The sequence below is a fragment of the Pseudopipra pipra genome, chromosome Z, assembly GCF_036250125.1.
Source record: "Pseudopipra pipra isolate bDixPip1 chromosome Z, bDixPip1.hap1, whole genome shotgun sequence".
NCBI lineage: Eukaryota > Metazoa > Chordata > Aves > Passeriformes > Pipridae > Pseudopipra > Pseudopipra pipra.
In genome coordinates, this window is record NC_087581.1 from 71,933,966 (window position 1) to 71,956,312 (window position 22,347).

General features: G+C 38.9%; 1 protein-coding gene and 1 long non-coding RNA gene across 13 annotated transcripts in view; one reads left to right on the forward strand and one right to left on the reverse strand.

The window, feature by feature from the left end:
• SHC3 (SHC adaptor protein 3) overlaps positions 1–22,347 on the forward strand; it is a 94,247-nt gene that overhangs the window by 27,472 nt on the left and 44,428 nt on the right. For 2 of the 12 annotated variants that reach the window (XM_064640990.1, XM_064640991.1), the window contains 5 exons: positions 4,313–4,407; positions 5,347–5,603; positions 7,833–8,025; positions 8,310–8,392; positions 9,308–9,472. In XM_064640990.1, the coding sequence (XP_064497060.1) occupies positions 9,323–9,472 (150 nt within the window). In that variant the 5' untranslated portion in view covers positions 4,313–4,407; positions 5,347–5,603; positions 7,833–8,025; positions 8,310–8,392; positions 9,308–9,322. Of the gene's footprint in view, positions 1–4,312; positions 4,408–5,346; positions 5,604–7,097; positions 7,380–7,832; positions 8,026–8,309; positions 8,393–8,607; positions 9,473–22,347 lie in introns of those variants that run through there. The other 10 variants (XM_064640995.1, XM_064640998.1, XM_064640993.1 and 7 more) reach the window with 10 other exon arrangements.
• On the reverse strand, positions 5,641–7,043 carry LOC135406649 (uncharacterized). The gene is made up of 2 exons (XR_010426396.1): positions 6,791–7,043; positions 5,641–5,732 (listed from the first exon to the last, which is right to left on the reverse strand). It is a non-coding gene; the product is annotated as an uncharacterized LOC135406649 (long non-coding RNA).

A 22,347-nucleotide genomic window follows, 5' to 3' on the forward strand; every position in this document is an offset into this window, starting at 1 on the left:
AACACATTGAATGTAATGACAGTGTTCTGTCAGCTTCTCAGATGTGCTTGTTGAACTACCTGGGATAACAGCACTACTGTTGCCACTGGATAGTAAGGCTGATTGTTTTCAGCGCACTTGGTAGGATTTTTCCTTCTGCTTATAGCTCTGACAGACTGTCTCAGGCCACATGGTGGCTTCAACGTCCCTGTTTCCTTTCTCCCTTCTGGAACTGTGAGCTGGTGTCAGTGTCTTTGCCAGTGGCATTTCTCCTCCAACTTTTCGTCCTGGCTCCGGTGCTTCGTTGTAACCCAGTCCACGGTCAGCACTGGGCAGTTCTGGAATTGGGCTGTTGATGCATGAATTTCTCAGCAAACACTCATAGCTGATGATTTTCTCCCATTCTGAGATAGCTCCTCTGACCTGCATACCCATAAATTGCCTGTGCTTAGCCAGTGGGCTTCAGTTTCTTCTTGTCTGTTCAAGCTCTTGCCAAGTTTTCGCTCCAGCCTCTCTGTTGGACATCCTTGCTTTGTTGTTACTGAAATCCCTGGGTCACATGCCCGAAGTCCTTTGGAGAACTGCTGACCCTCAGAATACCAACAGTTTTCATGCTTTCTCAGTGTTAATCGTATTGAAGCTTCTCAGGGGCTTGCCCTGCTTGAGCAAACAAAACACATTGCCTGAGGGTACCTAGAGAAAGTTCACTGTATGCTTTTGCTACAGCAAGGAAATATACAGGTTGACCTGTATGACAGTAGAGCAGTAAACACACCTTTGTCTCGATTTCTCTGCCACTCTAAACATTTTCTAGTCTTGAAGTGCCTTTCAGAGTTAAGGATGCTTGCCTTCCTTCTGCTCTGCTTCAGTTCATGGAGCTTAAAACAGTTTCTCAGTCTTCTCATCTGCAGCCATTTTACTTCTTGCCTTTCCTCACGTTACTAGCCGTGTACTTTGTACACTGCAGTCCAGTTAAGTGAACATTTAAGCAGCTATTTAAATCCTGCCACCCAGCTCTGCCTCATTATCACGTCCTTCACAGATTTGCAATCCTGCTTTCTGTACCTGGTGTTTCATCTAAGGGTTACTCAAATGCAAGGAAGACAAGCAACCCAACCGAGAAAGGAATGCATCCTGAACAGATGCATGCCTGTGTGCATGCCTGCACAACTGCACATACACACTTGTCTGCAGATGCCTCTTCCATTTGACTGTGGCAAGCGGTGAACCATCACTTCTGGTCAGATAACAAGCAGCATAACTGTAAATGGGATAGCATGGTAGACTCATGCCAGCTATATGTGCAAATAATACAGAAGTAGTTCTCATTCTCAGTTCACTGGGAATGAGTGCTGTGAGTGCTGCTGTGGATAACCCTCCACAGGTGCTCTTATACACTACTGCAGATGGGTTAGAATTATTTCAGCCCTAAAGCTAATCGACAGTGGGTTTGCATGTAACTCCTTATTTGCCAAGAAAACCTGTGTGGTTTGGCAGCACAAGTTAATGGGTTGTGTTTCAGTGTGAAGCTGATGCAAGTGGGTGTTAGGCACACTTACTGGCCTGTGCAATTCCTTTCCTCTTCCTCTTCATTGGAGTCTAAAACTGATCTGGTTGAAAAAAGACCCCCAAACCCCAAAAAAAACCCCTGGCAATTTTTCCTGTGTTATTCTTCAGCCAGATGCCACAGTGTGCATCTTATGGCAACATGGCAAAGGTGATGCAGTCAGTGACAGGAGGGAGGGAGCAGTCTGAACAGCTCTGCTGCTGCCACCAAATCTCTACACATAAAGCCAGAATTTTGGTCTGATGTGCAATATAAGAGAGAGATGGTAATTCATACTCCCTGTTTTTTTTGGTTCTTATAATTTTGATGATAACCTATTAATTAGGGGAAGGGGAACTAATGGATTTGGGAAAGTCTGGGTTTTTTAATGGACTTCTGCCTACTCAGACAAGGTACAGTTTGCCCTGCCTGATGCCAAAATGTACAACAAAGTGCACTGCTTTATCCTTTATCCTTTTGCATTATCCCTTTCATTGCTGCTCTTCTTGCCAGAATTTAGCTATCCTAATAAAAGAGTAAGTGCTGGAGTATAAATGTGGTGGTAAAGCACATATTTGTATCTATACTGTATAAATAATAAATAATTTTTTCACGGATTTATAAAGGAAAATATAAATGAAGCAATTTACTTTTTTATAAAAATAAACTTACTTTGTGAATGGCAGCCAGCTAAGAAATCTTGTACAAAAAGTCAGACACAGCTAAAATTCCCAGACTTGCATTTGGATTTGGAAATTGGCAATGAAATTTGACTCCCGTTGAAATCAATAGGAAACTCATGAAGTCAGAGCTCATACAGAGGGTTTTTTTTAAAGCAACTTTGCAAAACATTCCTAGGAAAAGAAGATATGAACAGAATAAAAATAAAGTACTCAAAAAAAACTTTTAAAAAAATCAGCAGAACAAAAATAGAAACCTTATTACAAAGTAGAAAAGAAAACTACTGAATTATTAAATGCATTTCATGAATGAGAACCAAAAAGATGCTGGGTTAACAAGTAAGTAAATGACTGGCTTCCAATCTAAGGAAGACAGCAAAGAAGTTCTTGCATAATTTGTCACTGAACTAGGTTGCTATTTACTTTCTTGTCCGAATCTCTAGTTTTTCTGATGGTTTAAAGTAGAAACACCTGGAGACACTTTGACATTAATGCACACATACCCAGAAGCAGCATCATTTCCATCACTGTGAATGTATCATAGGACCAGAGAGAATGTTATGGGCCTCTAATTACATCATTCACAATGAAGTACAGTTTGTTGAGCATGTCACAGTTTGTGGACACAGAAGAAAACATGACTGGAATGTATTTCTTTGGGAAGCAGAGTCCCTCTCTAGGGTGATGCTCCAGCTGGAGTGTGGTCCCTGGTGCAGAGGGTGCCAGTTTGGGACAGAGAGAAAGAGGAAGAATCATGGAAACACAGAATTGTTTAGTTTGGAAAAGGCTTTTTGGTTACAAAGGATGTCTGTAGCAGGTGTAGGCAGCGAAACAGACATGGCTGAGCTTTTGGTTGTGTATTTGGATTGTGTATTTTTTAGGAAATACATCCCTCTTACACTGCTGCTACTTTTCTTTCTCACTTCAGGGACTGGCTTAGAGAAATAAATAATTTGCTATAAAATTTTAGGGGTTTGCAAGAGTTGGTTTAGTGTCAGTTTGCAGATTTTAATGCACTTCCCTGCATGATCTTGCCTTGCAAAAGCTTAGTGTCATGTTCAGATTCGGGTATTATCTCAGATCCATCTTTTCTCTGAACTTTTATAGTGTGTTGACTTTTAACAGTGGGCCCCCAGGAACCACTAATGGAGCAGAAGGAGTTACAAGTTTCATTTTCTTCCAAATGTTTCATGTCATATTTCATTGGGTGAATGTGCCTTACGACAAAATTGTTTCAGCGTTCTCAGCTAGCAGAAAAAAACATCCTCCTTGTTTAGGGTCAGCTTCTGGCTCAAAACGTGAGCATCTGCACAGAAATGTGTTGGTGCATTTCAGACCTTAGATTTCACGTTCTACTGGTGTAATTTAAGTTTGAAGTAGCTCATTAACGATTAACGATCGCTGATTTTGGACAGTAATACTTCCAACAACGTGGTTTTCCAGAGAAATAACTTGCAAAGCCGCAGATAATGCTCCCATTTCCTGGCGCAGCCCACTCTTAGCAATAATGTTGCCACGGAAACAGCAAAACTCTGAGCCCGTGAAAGAGAAGGGAGATGGGGGCAATTTACAGCACATTTTTTTAATTGAAATAAATTAACTGGAATTTGTTAAAATAGTTTGTTGGGGGTTTTTTTCAGCTTGTTTGATTTTTTCCCCCTTTGTATGTGTTTGTTTGTTTGTTTGTTTGTTTGTTTGTTTTCTGCTGGGGGAGGACCATAACCTTTGCCCGCGGGCCTTTGCGGGTTTTTGGTGGTGGTCGTGTGGTTTTCTTACCTAGGGCAGTAAGCTGAGGTCTGACTCAAACACCCAGTATGAAAAAAAAGTGATGTGAGCCCAGTCCATGTTTTTATTCCTTCGAAATATTTTGAGGTAGAGGTAGATAGTCATGGCACTGATGGGAAGTTCAGTGCTCCTCATTATTTCTGTCAGCTACATGATAAGCCTCCCTTGAAATCACAGTAAGATGTAACTGAGCTCTGTATGCAGGTAAATCAGAGAAAGAGAGGAATACAGAATATGATATATTAAGTATGTAAAAACAGAAGAGATCAAATTGTTTAGAAATATTTTTTTCTTAAGAAAGTTATATCATACTTCTTTTCAGCTTGCCTTGATGTCACCTTGCTCCTCTGTTACCTAGATCATCTGAGGTTGTCTCACACAAAGAAAGCTGGATTAGGCTGATTAATAAATACATGGGTAAGAGATTTCTGGTATATGTCTAGCTTGGGCTGTGCAAAGAAAGCTGGTATTTTTCCTTCTGAATTAACTAATCAAGAGAAGAATGTCCCTACAGGATATTAGAAATCTTTGTCCTATTGAAACATTTTTTTTTTAATGGAATTGACCATTTGTTAGTATTAAAGATTCTACAAGAACATTTACTAAAGCCCAAGCATAAAAACTTGTGTCCATCATACTACAATGTGAGGAATAGCATCCCGTTTGCTGATGGCTTAATGTTACATCATAGTAATTGTTTAGGGCTTGTTGTAAAGAGGGATGTCAACTATGATGGCCTTATGGCTGCTTTTTGTATAGTATTAAAACTCTTAGCAACGTCTGTGTTTGTGTTTCTGGACAGATTCACTGTTTCTTTTAACTTAGCTATCCAAATTCACTTTGGATTCCACCCCCTCCCAAAGACACTGTCTTCCATGTTTTTCTTAAATCCAGTTTAGTCCACGAGCAGTTTTACTGCCACTGGGCAGACACCCTGGAAATGCAATAATCTTTCAGCAGAACTTCAACAGTTTCTAGCACTTATTTGGATAGAGAGTACATGTTTGACCACAGTGTGTTACTGGAACGAGGTATATTTGCCAAATCTGATTATGTGATTAATATTTCTCTAAATATGGGTCACTGAAAGTCACCTTTTTTGCATTCAGGAGAATTTCTTACTACAGTTAGAGGAACACAGTGGTTGTACTCCCTGTGTTTCCTCTTTATGGTGATCACACCATCTTGCCTGGTTTAGCTTGTGTATTGACAATGTCTCCTATGTTTGCAACTGCAGCAATTTAAAACCTTTTAAGCCTCAACAAAATGTAGTTTCTCCCTCTGATTTTGTCCCCAGCATCTGGTTTTTTTCCTACCCTTTGCTGTTAATACAAATTACTTTCTTCTGAAATGCAGTCTGCAAAGGTAGTGAAGGTACAGTAGGAAAAAGATGTTGGCTATGGATATGACCATGAGTGCTGCTTGGAGGAAAAAAAGGAGGAACAGTGACATGAAACAAGGACTGCACCAGGATGAGAGGAGTGTCCATGAGAAAACAGAAATGAAAAAGAAAACCAACAGAAGTTGAAAAAGAATTCTGAGATGCCAAAATCACCACTAGTTCATAAGAAATGCTGTACTTTGTCAGAGGCAGTGTGCACCACCCCCACTGTGTATGTATTTCTAGGATTATATATTACTTTGCATTAATTAACATCGAATTTCCACCTGCCATTTTATTACTGGGTCAGCAATGAAGTCATAGTTCCACGGCTGTTTGTTAATCATGGTGGTTCATAGCCCTGCAAAAAAGGAAGGAAAAAGGCTCATTTTCAACTTGGATCCACTTTATGAGCTGCCTTAACATAGGTTTCAAATAGAGATAAGGAAGAAATGGTGGTTTGAATGTCTTGCTGTCTGTGATATGGGCAGCAACCAGCTTGTTGAAGGCAGGTGGGGTATAGTCAGTGTACAAGCTACAGGCATGGTGTTGGAAATGCCAAAGACATTATAAATTCTTTGGCAATAGCTAGAATGAGCTAGATCCTAATTTTAATTGGAGTTTATGCCTATTACACGGTCTCCTTATTTCATTTATTATCCCAGAATTGGATTTGAACCTGCTGCCTATGTAGGGCAAAATTATGCACTGTTTCTAATCCCAGAAACTGTAAAAGGCAAGGTTTTAAAATGTTCAGTTCTCCCAGTTTAGGGCTGGATTTGTAAAGGAGACAGTTCCCCAGCCAGACACTGAAATAAGCACTGGATTTCAAGGACTGGGTAATGCAGTGGCTTCTAGTCCTCTGCAGTGCCTAATATCAGGTTTCCAGAGGAGCTCTACATCCAATGGATGTCTTGGTAGCATTTTTGTGTCCAGCGAAACAGTGCCACAAAAACAGACCTCTTGCTAGTGCTCTGGGAAGCTTTTGTCTTCTAGCTTTCCCTCTGCCCTCCCCCCCCTTCAGTGGACCGATGATCATACCATCGTTAAATATTTACTGTGCTAACAGGGTAAAAAAGGGGTAAATAAGTCCATGCATTTTTTTTTTTTTCAGGCAGGGTTTTGGCTTTGTTTCGTGGCTGGGTTTTTTATGTTTTGTTTGTTTGTTTGTTCGGTTTGGGGTTTTGTTTGTGTGGGGTTTTTTTTGTTGTTGTTTTCGTTTGTTTGTTTGGGGCTATTTCTCACCGGAGGTCTGTGAAGGCGAACCTGCCGAACCAGTGAATCTGCGGGCGCACGCCGGGAGCAATCAAACATCAAACGAAATGTGCACATTCATGTTCCTGTCCTGGATGTAAATGAATTGGCTGAATGAACACAGTCGGGGAGAAAACCCAGACCCGACTCCGCGGTTCTCCTCACCTGCCAGCCCTGTGGACACCCCGGGCATCTCTCTGGCGAACACCCCGTCTCCCACGGGGGGCTTTTGCGACCCGCTCCCGTCGGCTCAGACGCCGGCTTCATTTTCTGGCGTTGCCGCAAAAAAAGGGTGCCGCCTGTGCTCGAAATGGGATCTTCCACTATTTAGCAAGGCTTTGCTGAATGAGTCATCAGCGCCGGCTGGTATTGGCTGGGCTGGTGAGCACCCAAGGGATTGCCTGGCAGAGGCTGCGAGGCCTCGCTTCATTCACAGAAATGTGGGGATGCTAGCCAGCCCTTTCATTCACACGCTCAGAATCTCATTCACATTTTGCAGTCTCGCTAGCCGCTTCTAATGAAGACAGTCGTTCGGGAGCAGTAGGGTTTTCTGGGCTGTAGAGACACGTAAAAATAGGCTGTGGTGTGTATACTTGCTGTTGCTGTGCTAGGAGAATGAAGAGAGGAATGCATGCTGTGAGGATGCTGTAGCAGGTTTGCAGTGTGGTGATGAAAGGCTGTTCTGCAGATCAGTAGAAACCTGCTTTTACATTGACTAAGACATTGCCATTATTCATCACTGCTGGGATAAGAGGTGCTGATTTAATTCAATATGTCATGAATATACTAATTAAATACCTGTATTTGAGCTGGCTGTTTCACTGTATTTGCACTTTGTATACTGCAGCCTTTAGCAATGGGAGGAGGAAGGAATTCCATAGGATTTTTTCCTTTAAGTTGTGCTGCAGTTAGTCATGTATTTAAGAAATAGCTTTGCACTATGCAACTTTTCTGGTCTGAATTTCTTTATAATGCAGTGTATTTTCCTACATCCAAAAGATGTTTTGCAAAGCAGATTGATTTATAGGAAAAAGCCATATGGCTTGTGATGGGCATTGTGTGTCACAATGCTGTACATATTTTGTCTTTAAAAAAAAAAAAGTGGGAAACATTAAATACCTGCTTTCTGCATGTTTTGCTACTTCTCAGATCAAGTGTTTTTGACTAACATGCTAAATAAAGACCATTTTTTTGTTTTTCACTGCAGGATGTCAGTTTGCTGCTCTCTGGACTTTTTAATATTATTTCAGGTTTTCGAGTTTTTCAGAATTAAACCAAACATTCCAGTGAATTGAAGATCTTCTTCCTGTCTTTCTTCAGAGTGAATATCAGTGGTGAAAGAAAAAACATCTGTTAAGCCTGTTGTCAGACATCAGAAAAATGCTTTTCTTCACACATAGGTACTTATGTAATTCCTGAATTAAAATAGAATGTTCTTGTGGAGTAACGGGGAGAAAGATTTCTTTGTCAAAATTGGGATATAACAGTTTCTGTGGGGGACAGCATTGACAAAAAGGCACTGTTAGACTGCTTTTGTGGGAGAAAATGTCTATATTCCTTAGTTCTGTCATCTATTCTGAAAACCTTTAAGGTGCCTGTGTTTTGTTGCAGGTACAGGAGAGAGGGGATATATGTATGTAAATATTATCCAAGTATTTGCTATCTAATTGTGATTTCTTTATAGATTCAGAAATGTGTGAGGTGGAAGAATTTTAACAGAAGAATAAAGTGTGATGTTTCATAAAGGCTATTAATTCAGTTTTGAAGGTAATTGCCTTTGGTACTAAAAGGGTGGTGGGAGGGGATAGGAATTAAAGGTTGAAAGGAAATATCTGTTTGAGAAGATAGGAAAAGGAAATTTGAGAATTGATTGGTAGCTAGTGTGCTGTAAGTGGGTGGATGTGGTTTTTTTTTTTCCTTCTCTCTCTCTTTTTTTTTTTTTTTTTTTTTTTTTTTGGCTACAGGAAGTGATTTGCAGTGTTCACAGCCTTTTGTTGAAAAGGGTCCTTCTCATTTGTGTGAGTCATGCTTTTGCTGTGAGCGAGTTGGCAGCTCTAAGCAGGACTGGGATCTCAGTCACAGAAAACTGTTACTTCACCCAACCTTAGCAGGGAACCAAAAGAAATTGCTTAAAAATATACTTTTTTTTTTCCCTGCTTATTTTTCCTTATACTCTTTGATTTTTTTTTACCCCAAAATCTTGTTATCCGTCCGTGTCGTTATGAATCGTGTGCTATGCTAGTGCAGGCATCTCCTGCCTTGGCACCAGATTTGCCAGAACATATGCAGGAGAGCAGATAGAAGGGCATGCTTCAACGTACCAAGTATAACCGCTTCAGGAATGATTCTGTGACATCAGTTGATGATCTTATTCACAATTTGTCCATGAACAGCAAGGTCTCAGCAGTTGCTACGACTTCAGCTTCACCTTCGTACCTGGTCTCAACAGAGGTTCTCCGCAAGGACCACGAAGATGGACCCACCACCCTGTGTAGCCTCATCCATAAAGTGTCCCACTTGAAACTCTCTAGCACAGGCAGCCTTTTGGGTATCAAAAACCTCTCCTCTGCAGTAAAGGAGCTTGCTGTCTCCAAGTTGCAGGGAAGCTCGAGTGCTTCTAGTTCAGCAGCAGGGGCTTCAGACAACACATGTAACCTTGTCTCTGCCACTTCGTGTTCTCAGCAGGACGTGAGCAAGATGAGTATGGGGAAAAAGGCACGGTCAGAGGAAATGCACCTGGGAGGTGAAGATTGGAATCAAAGTAGCAGCTTTGTCAGTAAACCCTCTCGAGGATGGCTGCACTCGAATGAGAAGATCCTGGGACCTGGTGTGACGTACATTGTGAAGGTTGGTCTGTTTTCTTCCATTCTCTGTTTTAATCAATGGAAAATTCTCTGCTGGTTTTGCAGACAGGCTAGTCAGGCTGAAAGGATCTCTATTTGTATATTGCTTTTTTGGTGCATAATACATGGAATGTAAATGCAGGAAGGCAGGGTTGGGAAGCTGTGTTAATTTGTTTCATTAGAGCAAACCTGCAAATAATGTTCTACAGCTGTGTGAAAATACTGTTCCTAAGCTAAAAGCTGATTTTGTTACTTTTTGGTTTGGCTTTTTTTTCCTTCTTCTGAATTTAGGTTTTCAGTGTTATCTAGCATACTGTATATATCTTGGATACGTAGCCTTTCAATATGTCTGGTGCAATATACAGGAGGAAAGAAGGAGCCCTTGATGTGAGAAAAACTGTTAATCATGCATGATTTTTCAGTTTGAAAATACCTCTCAGGGCAGGTGTGTTTCTAAACTGAAATGATATTTGAAATCTTAGGGAAGTAAGGCAGAGAGCACAATTCTTATTGTGTTCCACAAATAGAAATACTGTAGGGGGTAGAGCAGGAAAATGCAGCTTGTTTTACATAATGAGGATTCAGCCACCTTAAATGTTATTGCTCTTTTCAGTTCATTGATACAGCATGTCAAGAGCAGAGGTTCTTAGGTTTACAGGGTGATATTTCCATATGCTTTGAAAGTATTTTGAAACCACCTGTTAAATTAGAGCCTTCAAGAGAAGGGTATGTGCAACATTTTTTGTAGTTAGGTAAGATTCTGCTTACACCTTTCAGCATAAAGTTTCAGTGCAGAAAGTATAAAAATAACATTGTTTTCCAGGATTTGTTCTTCAGTTGCCATATTTTATTTGCCAAGTGGCTTTTGTACTGAATGTTAAACTGTTTTGTAACAGACTACCAATATTACAGGTCTATTTTTAATCTCATCTTATTTTTGGTATAAGAGTCACAGTGTGACTTTATTTCAGGATGCTCTAAAACTGAGTGACACCCTTGTTACTTAACTCTCACTGCTTCTTCTCCAGTCTCATTATCAAAAGCAGAGTGCACATTTAACTGTTGAAGGACTAGGAAGCAGATTTCATTTCTTTCTGTTAGTGGTGATGGAAGATTTTGCAAGTGATGGTAGACTGAGGAAGTTGACCCATTCAGAGCACTACTGAAATTGTGCTGTCTTTTATACTACTCTGAAATTTACTGGAGCTACAAAGGAGTCAGTGCTACCTTTCAAGCCACAAACTGCTGCTCTGTTACTCTTCAAGTGTCTCGATAAAAATAACCCACTGGTGCTGGATATAGTGGTGTTGAGACTCTGATGTTCTTTTGCACAGAAATACTCTGGTTAACAGAAAGTCATTTTCACCTTACCTCGGGGGACTCAACCATTTGACTTTTAATTTTGCTTAGGATAAGTGAGAATTCACTGCTGCTGTTTGTTTTACCTGAACTGAAAAGAGAATTAAAGTTATATAGAAATGGACTAACATTTAAAGTTAATAATTAACCCGTATCTAACACAGATAGCATAACTGATATTTTAATCAGTTCAGTTGGTGTCAAATACCTGAAAGTGTATTTATATACATTGTGTATATCAGAATTTTCAAAATAAATCATTGGTACCATACAACTTTCTTTTAGCTGTTTGTTAATGTCATTAAAATGTATGGAACCTAGATTATTGTTCCCATTAAAAAAATTGGGTGATAACTTTGGCTTCATGCTCTCTGGCATGAGAGTGGTCTCTGGCACAGAGCAGTGGTCCCAGTGTAAAAAAAAAGGTTGACAATAAATACCATAGTAAGTGGTTAATGAGTAAATGAAAATAAACTGATCCTATTTAGTTCCTAATTTGCTCATTTAATAAGTGTCTCAAAATTTTCCTCAGCAACTGCAGCATTCATACAGATAAGAAGTGCAGTTCCCAAATCCTCAAACATTGTTTGTTACCAAAGCTTTTATCCATTCAGGCCATCAAATCAATACACAGATAATGTCCACTGAAGGGAAACATTCCTTGGATACCTCATGGCTATATTGACTGTCTGGTGGACTCGTACCATGTTCAATTAGCACCACATGCCTTGCAGAAAATTCCATATGCCATTTGCTAAATGAGACGAAAATTCGATTTATTTTTTTTTCAACAGCAAAACTTTTGTAGTTTTTGTGTGTAAATGTGCATCAGGTTACTATTTTCTCATTAATCCATGTTCAAAACGTAAGATTAGCCACGGGACAGGGCTAATTGTAACTACTGGGCAGTTTGATAGCTCACACTAGAGTCTTCTGAAGAGGCACAAAATTCCTGTCTACAATGTATGGCAAATCTGAGACTTCACTGCTGTCCCCACATTTTCACACATTTAAAATGGGCAGTGTATAATGCTTAAAAATGGGTGTAGGATTATGGTAAACAGTATCTGTATTCTGATTTTCATGGTCTGCTATGATGGAATTATTTTCAGCCACAAAAATGCTGGCACTTTCTGTATTTTTTTTTTCTCCCAGTGGATTTCATGTTGCATTTTTGTATATTATTTTGATATAAAAATTTTCACCAAAAACCCCCACAATTTACTAATGACTTAGACAATGACCATAACCATATTAGGGGACATAAAGTTGTGAGTTACTGATGTTTTACTTAATGCTACTGCTGAACAGTTTAACAAATTATGAATTAATGACAAAAAAAAAAAAGAAATAATTTGCTATTGTAATGGAAGTCGTTGAAGAGCTCAGTGTTTTCCCCACAGTGGGAGTGATTACTATGGAGAGAGATTGTAAATGTTCCTGTTGTCAGAAAAATGAATACATAGAATAAAAAAAAGTGTAAAACTGAGTAATGTAAGGATGGTTAAAGATTTCAATGTAACCTTTCTGTCCAATGATAAATATCTACTGGAGAGTTTAATTGGGTAATGTAATAGACATTTAGAGTTTTGTTACATTTAATTAAGAGCACAGTCAAGAGTCAAGAGGCAAATGATGTCTGTCTTTAGGTAACTCATGATTGGATTTTGTAACAAGTGTCAAAGAGTTTAAAATGCTCTTTCTCAGCAGCTCAAAACTAAATAAGCCAAAAATACTGTAGCATAATTTTATATACCTATGTGAAGTATATCTGAAAAAGCTAATGAGCCATAAAACCAGGTAGAAATATAGTGTCTGGGAGAGAGGAAGAACTGCTTCATCCAAAAGAATCATCACAAGCCAGGCAAATATCTCAGTGAAAAGCACATTAAATTATTAATATTATAGCAAAGTATTTAAAGAGTATAATCCTAACAGCAGTTATTTCTTTAATATTTTTACACTTTCATTCCTTGGGAGGGAGTAACAGCATATATATCTGATATGGAAAATAGACATCACTGTGATGCTGTTTGAACACATCACCACGTCAAGGCTTCAGTTCTGCAAACATTCCTGCACCACACTGTTTACGGGGAGCATTCCCTCTGAAATAAATTGAGGCTGCCTCTGTACACTGAAAGTTGTGTGTGAGCTTAAGGATGGACTGAATTGCTGTGTCTCCTTAGTGGCTAACCCAGACTTTGAAGCTCACCCTTAAATGGAGTTGACACAGTGGAAACTGCAACATATGTGGCCTTCCCCTAGAAGACTTGAGGGCTCTTTGGAAGAATGTTTCTTTTTTTTTTATTTCTGTTCTAACCAGCATTAATTTCCTGCTTAAGAAGAAAAAACAAACCCACACCACACCAAAATTAACATAACAGCAAGACTTTTTTAGTTTCTCTCTTTGGTTGATGTTGAATTTATCTTCATTTTAGAAGAGAATTTGTGCAAGTTTTTTTTGGGGGGGTTGATTTTTTTTTGTTTGTTTGTTTTTTTTAGGTCAGATTCAATTTCTGCTTCTGTCAGTCAAATTGCAGCAGTGTTGATGGTTAGTCACTGATAGCTTGACACGGCCTGAGTAAAAACATACTCAGTAGGATTATGTGCATGTGTTTCTAATAATAAAGAGCACAGTCCCAGAGCATCCTGTTTGTAATGAGGTTTAAGAAGTGTGTTGTGTGTTTCAGTCATGTGGTGATAATAGGATAGAATACTGACTTTGGTTCAGAGTCTGCTATCCTCAGCACAGGTACCCAAACAGTGTTAGTAAAGACTAATGAAACTGGCTAACCATTGTGGATTTTAAAGCTGCATGCATGCAGATTAGGGGAGAGAGAAGGAAGTGACAAAGAGAGCATTGGTTTTAGTAATTAAGCCCTCCCATTGTGCCATGTTCCTGTGAGATCAGTCAGTATCCTTTGCATTTTCTTTCACTGTTATTTGAACTATGAAAGAATGATATTGATGCCTGTTGCTCTCTCGAAAACTGTTCTTTTGATCTCCATGGATCTGAAATACTGTGGGTCTGCTTTACAGCCCACTGATATGAAAAGACCATTTCTCACAGAAATTAGATCAGTTCCTACCAGCAGAAATCATACTGTAGAGTCTTTAATTATAATATTATTCTAATTACATGAATCAAGTACTATTACTGTACATTTGCACACCTTTCATAGGAAATAAAGCATGTATTGATTTCAGAGCTGAAGAATTCAACTGTCAATGTGAATGTCTGTTCTTCAGTACATTTGGAGTGTTTGCAAATTGCCTTGGAAGCTTTGACATAATTTCCATGCCTAGGGTTATTTTGTGAGTGACACGCTCTGGACACTGTTAATGTTGATTTGAATAGCTGAAGTGAGAAATATTTTTGTTTAAAGCAAAAATTATACACTCCTGCTAGTTATTTATCCTGCTAGTTATATATATCCTGCAGTTTTAAAATCCCCAGATGAATTTAGCTGGTCAGTTTTGGAGGTAAAAACTGCATGCAGCCAGAATTTCTTCTGTGTTTTTCCTTGGAAATTGGGTGGTTGGTTTCTTTATTTGTCATCCGACAGCGTTTGCAGTAAGAATATCCCGAGCCCAATCTAAATATCTGCCACTACAAACATAAGGAAAACAGATGAACCAAGATCCTCGGGGTTTCTGTGCTGCTGGAGACAAGGTACTCCTTTGTCCCAGGGACAGGGTGCTTCTTTCTCTCCTAGCCGAGAGAAATCTTGTCTCCAATAACACAGTAGCTATACTTGTGCTATAGCCTGGCTTTGTTTTGTAGAAGATAGTTCAGGCGAATGCACAAAGTATCAATATTAAATTTTCCTGTTGTTTACAATGAAAAAAACCCTCAGATCTGCCCTGGTTTAGTGTCAGAGGAAACCAGTGTTTCCAGCTACTGGCACTCTTTCAAGTTGGTTTACTCCCCTAAGCAATGAAATAAATTTCTTAGAGCAGGAGGGATTCAGTATTGCTTCTCTGCAATTCTACATAGTCATGTAATATTAATTTCATTTGATTCTATGTGTTTAGAACAAAAAGTGGTGCAGCTCTACCTTTGTCTGCTTCAGGCAGGTCTGAGGCAGAGCCTGTCCAATAATGATGGGACTCGATGCCGTCATATTTCCAGTTATCCCTTGTTTTCTGGGAGGGATTGGGTGCAATTCAATAATCTAGAATGTTTGTTTACTAAGTTAGATATTCCCCTAGGTTTTTCAAATAAATTTTCATAGGGCCAGGAAAGATTTTGATCTCAAAAGAGTGAATCAGACCATCCGAGTCACAGCTAAAAGTTTAAAGGCTAAAAAAAAAAGGCCTTTGAAATTAGGCAGGAATGGCAACCAAAACCATAAACAATAAAAATAAACATGGTATAGGGTGACACAAAGAAAAGAGCACGAGGTGGACAGAAAAAGCAGGGGTGCTGGGTTTAATTGCAGAACTCTTGGGATGAAGACCAGAGGTACATGTGGCATTCAGATGGAAAAGGACTCCTGCCTCCCTGCATGTTTTGGATTTTCAGTTTTGACAGTGACAGGTCCTTCCGACATCACACCTCCAAATGCACAGATTAAAAAGCATAACAGTATAGTGTGTGTGTCAGATACTGAACAGAGGTTTGTATTTGGCATAGTGGAAAAGCACCTGTTAGATCCTCCATTTTCTGGGTCCGTGCTTTAGTAATACTCCTTATCAAGCAGTTCTACTTAATGACTGAGGCAGCATAAATTTTTAAATAATTGGATATATTTTCAGTGTTCATATTTAACAGTTTCAGATGTCTAATTATGATTTTCAACCATTGAAGCATAGTGTTTTGGCTGCAGAAGCTTTTGTGTGTTAAAGGAGTTCTGATGCAGAACATAAGCTGCTCCAGCTAATCTGCATGTGGTTTAAAGGGAAATATATCTTAGTGGATATTCAAGGTAGCAGCAAAACAGTCTGGAAAGTTCACTGAATTAAAGTATGCAGCTGTGAAAATGAACCAATTCATTTGTGATACTGCAGTGCATACTCTAATTGGTTCACACTGCAATAATTGCATTCATCCATTATTATATATTTTTAAAATTAACTTTAAAAAGTGTAGGACTAAAGGTTCTGGGTTTTTTTTTCCCAAGTGTAGTGTTTTTTAAAGAAAACTTTCAGCCCATACAAAGAATTGAGTCATAGTACAGAATGTGTTTACATTTAAAATAATGGAATAAATCATTGTCCAATGTGTGAACTTCTGATACTTGCCTTTCTGAGGTTTTGCATGCAAAAGCTTTTGTCTGTAAGATAAGAACATAAGAAATACTGTTCACACAAAACTACCGATACGGGGTTTTTTTTTCTGAAATCTTGTGAAAGCCCAGTTCATTTAGCATCTGTACAGCAAAAATATTTTTGACCGTGATGCTGGCAATCTTGTTTCATCCACCTACAGGTATGAAATAAGAAAAAGGTATTTTCTTTGAAGGTGTTTTGTTTTCAACCCCATTTGAGATGGAGATTAGAAAATTGTCAGAAGCAAAATTTGTTTCTCTTGTTACATCTTTCCCCATTGCTAGCAAGAAATAAGACCTTAGAGTTAACTTAAGAAATTGCTTTTCAAGATAAGATAAAACACGTTCTTCTTTTCCTAGCTGAAGCCTTCACCTTTTTTTTTTAAGGGGTTCTGAATCCTTACTGTGTGATTTTTTTGTGAGATGCTGCCAGAATGCTTTCACAGAGGACAGATTTAAAACCACTATAGGTACCAAATAGAATGGATTCTTCTTTTCTTACAGAGGTTTATGTGATATACTTTTATTTAACTATTTTATTACTGGTAAGATACCCCAAATTCTCATATTGTGTGGAGATTTCTACAGTCAACAGAGGGAAACTATATGCTGAAATACAGTGAAAATATTGCACCTTGTTGCACAACTTTTTTTCAGGTATCCCTTATCCTCAGCAATTGATAGTATTTAACCACATAAAATCTTCATCATACTTCAGAGGTGTGTTAACAGACATGGAAAGTAATGTTTAGTATTGCTTAGTGTTGTTTTTCCTTCTGTTCTGATGTCAGTGGCACCCAAGTATATTTTGTAAACACGACGCTCTGTCTGTGCCTCATCATCAGCAAGATTTGGAGGCATTCAACTGGTGTTATTCTCCAAGGCCTCTGTGTTTATATGACTCCTTGGCTACTGAAGAAGCACTTTGCAGGTTTTCTGATCTTTATGGGAGAAAAAGGAATAACCTATTTCCAGCTTTTTCAGGGTGTTGGCAAATCTTGATAACTTTTTATATATATATATATAGTATATCAGTTTATTAATAGGTATATACAGCTGCCCACTGCAATTTTAAAATAGTTATAAATATTTATGTACTGCATTTCAGAAATAATAAAAAATAGCAGACTTTTTTAGAGCCAAGGAATTTGGGCAAACATTTTAAATATCAGTGGCACTGCATATTTGTGTATGCTTCCAGTCAATAGATAGGATTTCAAAGCCTGTGTAGAACAATATATACATGCACATGTACAGTATACAAAAAAGTAGATATAAGTAAATAATTTTTTTTGTTTTGTCCTATTAAGGTGCATTTATTCTTTATCACTTGAGCAACTCAATGCAAGAAAGGAGTGTAAGATAGAAAAATATGGTTGCCTTCCTTTATTTAGAAGCTGATTTTTCTACTGTTAGTGGGTTAGACTTGGGATGAATTTAATTAGGTGAAAAGGTTTCACAGACTTTCAGTTTGAATTAATCAGTGCTAGGCACTTTGTTCTATAGTTGATCCCAGAATTTCTGTGGAATTCAGCCTCACTTGACTTATGATTGAAAGCCTTTATGAAAATCCCAAGGAAAGTCACTGTAAAAGGATTTACGTGGTTAAAGCTAGATGTCTAGTAAATACACAGAAACTCACATTCAACTCAGTGAAAATTTTAAAATGTGAGCTTTCTTTTTATCATTTTGTGCTCAAGGTGCTAAACAAACACTTTTTGTTTGGAGCAGCCTCCTGTGAAAAATATTTTATAACTCTACTATGGTAGTTAAATCAAGAGCTTATGAAGGCTGCTTCCTTTACCAAAAAGTTTTACAGCATAATTTTAGTGGCATCCCTGTTATTGAAAACACAAGCATCCCGTTCAAAGAGTAAAATAGAGAAGTAAACATAATAAGTTGCCAAAATAGCATTGAATCATACTAACAATGTGTTAATTAATGAATCTAAGTACATGAGTCAGGGAATTAATTTCTGGGAGGCACTGGTCTCATGCACAAAATGCCTGTGTTTGCCTTCTAAATCCCTTTATTATTACAGTTGTGCACACCTGAGCCTCGTGTTCAAACAGGATAAGCCAATTCATTGAAAGTGTTGGCTATCATTCGCCAGCTGAGAATTGTTATTCTGCTTATATTGAGACATATAATCTATTCTTATGCTATAGAAATCAGTAATTGTACAAGAGGAAACAGCAAGGAGCTAGGTGTTGGCCAAAGTTGGCAGTATTCTTGGGAAAACTGTGTTCTCTCATCCACTGTTGAAGAAACAAACCACCTGTTTCCAAGAGGAGCGCAACTGACAGTCACATGCATCATCATTTGTACTAGTTTAGAAGCTCTGTTGGTTTACTTGTCTCATGGAGCATTTTGTGATGATAAATTTACAGCTGAATGGTTGAGGCTTATTTGCAGTTGAGCTCCAAAGAAGATTTTCTCTTCCATTTGCATTCAATCAATCCTTACTTAGAGTTTTCTGTCTGCGTTGGAACACGTGTTCTCTAATGAGAAAAAAACCTTGGGGGGAAATATTGATTCACTATAAAGCTCTATACATGATTACTTACTGGCACAAAAATTGCCAACTGCAGAAGTATGGAAGCACAGAAGAGAGCCTTTCTGTTTCTCGTGGCAGCATATGTTTATGACACATTTTTGGTGCTGGAATGTGGCAACGTCTAAATATAGGGCCTTTCCCTCATTCAGAACAAGGCTGTCAGGGTTTCTGTCGTGCAGGATGACTGCTCCCCCAGCCAGGTGTGCCATTCTGCAGATGGCAGGAAGGCACAGGGCAGAGGTACAGAGTGGGTGCTCTGGCACATGCTGGTGGAGCACAGAGACCTGCCTATGTGCCTGAAGAGATGTCTCACCCCAAGGGGAGGGAGGAGCAGGAGACTGGGAGAATAACACTCACGTTAGGTAAGATCTCAGTATCATGTTATGTGAAAGCTAAGCAGAGAATTTAAAGGCAAGTTTATTTATATCCCAAACTACCAGAGAAACTGAAATCTCTAGCAGCTGACTTGGAGCTCTGTGACTACTGCTTAGACAAATTTATTTTTCTCTGAGTATCCAGTCTTGGTTCTGCCCACAGCTTTTTCTAATATTATAACTCACTCTACATTAGAAATGTCACTGAACAAATTTTCCATTCCATTCTTTTTCTCGAAGTATCTAGGTACACTGCCACAAATCTGAATGGTTGTGTACATGCAGGACCTTCTTCCAACCACACTGCTGTCTGCTCAGTCGGTGGTAGCCAGCATTTTCAAAGGCTGCCTCTTCTGCATTATCAGCAGCACCTGAAGGGAGAGGGTGTCCCACAGACTTCTGTGATGCCAGAGTCTGGGTGAGATGTTTGCCATGATTATGGCAGGACGGTGTCTCTCCACCTGTCAGGAAAGGGTTTCCCTGAGGTTTGACAGTTGCTGTCTTAGCAATGGGCGGCTCTTAAGGTAGGAAAAAGAAAGGAAGGACCCATGAAACAAACAAATGAACAAACATACAGAATAAAACAGAAGAAAAAAGTTTGTTGCACACTAGTCTTCAGAAAATACTGACTTTTTGGTGATACAGAGAAGCATCTCCCTACAGTGCTATGTTTTGTTGAAGTTTTACTTCCCGAGTAGTTTGGCCTAGCTAACCACTGAGTTCAGAAAGGCTTTCCAAGCTCCCAGATCCCTGTCCCAGCTGGGTAGCTGAGCCACATCCTTGGGTCAATGACAAGCATCATATATATAAAGGCTCTTTATGTATACTGTTTTTCAGTGCCTCTCTGTTTAAAAGATTTCAAGTGTTAATTCAGTCAAATCATATAAGTCAAATACACGTAATTACACTATGATCTCCTTGTGAAGTAAAGAATCAAATGTATGTTTTGATAAGGCATCTTCTCTTTTTGTGCTCATTTCTTGCTGATTAGCTAAGTTAAGTAACTTTATGGTGCATGTCTCAGTCAAATTAGTAAGCTATTCAAGGTAATAAATGTTCAGCTAAAACACAATTAAAAAATTAGGAAGCATTGTGGCATTTATTATTTTTCTTTAACTTAGTTTATTTTATTAAAGACAACATCTTCTGATTACGGTTCCTTGTTAGTGTTTGTTTTGGGGTTTTTTGTTTGATTTGGTTTGGGGGTTTTGAGGTTTTTTGTTGGTTTGGGGGTTTTTGTTTTGTTTGTTTCTTTTTTGGTGGGTGGGTTTTTTCCCACTTCATCAGTTTAGAAAGTGGGTATTGTGAATTCAGTTAAGGTGGGAATTTCATCTAATATTGTGATACCACATATTATGATATGAGATTTACTGTTTCATATAAATTTGCTAAAGAGAAAAATTAATTTTGTAAGATATTTTTCAATCTTGTAGTCTCTGGCTGTGGCTTGGGCTATTTTTTTGTGTTGGTTTTGTGTTTTTTTTCCCTTCTCTTTTCTTTTTCATGCATCAATATGGTTATTAAAAGGCCTGACTGGGTCCACAGTTACATGTGGACAAACTTAACTATTTTGAAATCAAGTCCTGGGCTGTTACTATTTTTGTATTATGGCCTGCTTGTTAGGGTGCATCTGGGTTTGAATCTTAATATGTTTTAAGTAAATAGGAAACTTGAAAGTAATATTTAAGTATTGTAGAACCTTGCAGAACTCAGTGCATATTTCACAAGCCCTGTTGGTTGTTAATGATGATCCCTGAAATTAGAAGGAACTGTCATTTTGATGCATAAATAAATGCATGTTGCAGTAGAAGCAATGAAATCTAATTTTTAAATAAAAGCTCTTATTTTTAAATAAGGCAGTCTTCAACTGTAATTAACTACCACCAATCAATTCATACTAACTGCTCATTTACTTTCATGGATTAATTTAATTCTGGACTAGGTCTTTGGCTAATGAGAATAAAATGTAGAAAAATAAACCCCACAAAACCAAACAAACATATTCCCCCACTCTCCTACCCCTCCCCCCCAACCAAAAAAAAAAAAAAAAGGTAATAAAAAAGGGAATCATAAATGACTTGAGGTACACATGAGGAACAGATGTGGCAAGTAAGAAGATGCTCACTTTTCCACATGCCAAGTAAAAGGGCAGCCTAATCCCGTGGGTGAGAAAATTGCAGAGAATTGACCAGATTATGACGAGATACCTTATTTCTATTTTCAAGATTTAGGTCTCCATACACCACCCAGAACCCCAGGAATCAGAATTTACTTTTGAGCCCCCAGGCTGTTATCTGCAGCTGTGCAGTGTAGGAGCACACTTTGGGTACATCAGTATTTGAGGGCACTGGCTGATTTTTGGCTAGCAGTGCAAGTGCGTGTCTGTTTGCTGATGTAACCATGTCGTGTCTTACATAACTTCTGCAAGGCAGGTACGAGCTGCAGGGTGGTGAACCACTCAGACCTGATGGTGGGTCATCTGCTTACATGGTTAGAACCAGTCAGCCTCAATTTACTAAGAATACCCACGCAGTTTTGTTGAGCTAACGATATTCCAGTAAGTTCAAATTCAGAGATAAGGAGTTCTTATTTTATTTGAGAGTAAGTGATGGGTAGATCTTTGTGCTACCCGTGTACAGGGCAGACACTCCTCTGCTAGATTTGCACATAGCATTCAAGCACTCAGGTTGGACTGCTGCAGTGCTGCACAGGGCTGCACCCTCCCAGAATCACAGAATAGGTCTGGTTATGTTTTTATGAAAGTATTTCTTGCTGTCTTTGCTGCTAGCTTCTGGGTCTAACAATAGAGGTTTTTTTTCCAGTAACTTGGTGTTTTGGAGAGCCTGTTAGGAGACACTGAACAAGGTTGTTCATATTCATGGAGCAAAAGGCAGCTCTGACAGTGACTACCTGCGTTTGCTTTCCCTCTTGTCTCTGAGCACACGAATGCACTCAGAGCTCATGTGTTGAACTGTCTTTTTCTGACAAATGTTAGGAGAACTCAATACTCTCTCTTGCACAGGCTTCAGTAAAAGATTTTAGCTGCTGAACAAGAATTTTCTGTCTGAGTCATAGTGAAGACAAGTAGTTTAGGGAGTACGGAGGAAATCCTCACAAACCAGAAGTCCAGGCCTTCTCTTACACTAACCTGGCAAAACTGTAGCTAGCAAGGATGCTGGAACCTCATGCAGTGAGAGATGTATGGTCCCAGGTGTATGTGGCACTCTGCTCTTAGATTTGCATCTGCTTTCATGCAAGGTACTGTTTCAGCATGCGAAGTACTAATTACGAATCTGAAACCTCTGAATGGGGAGCT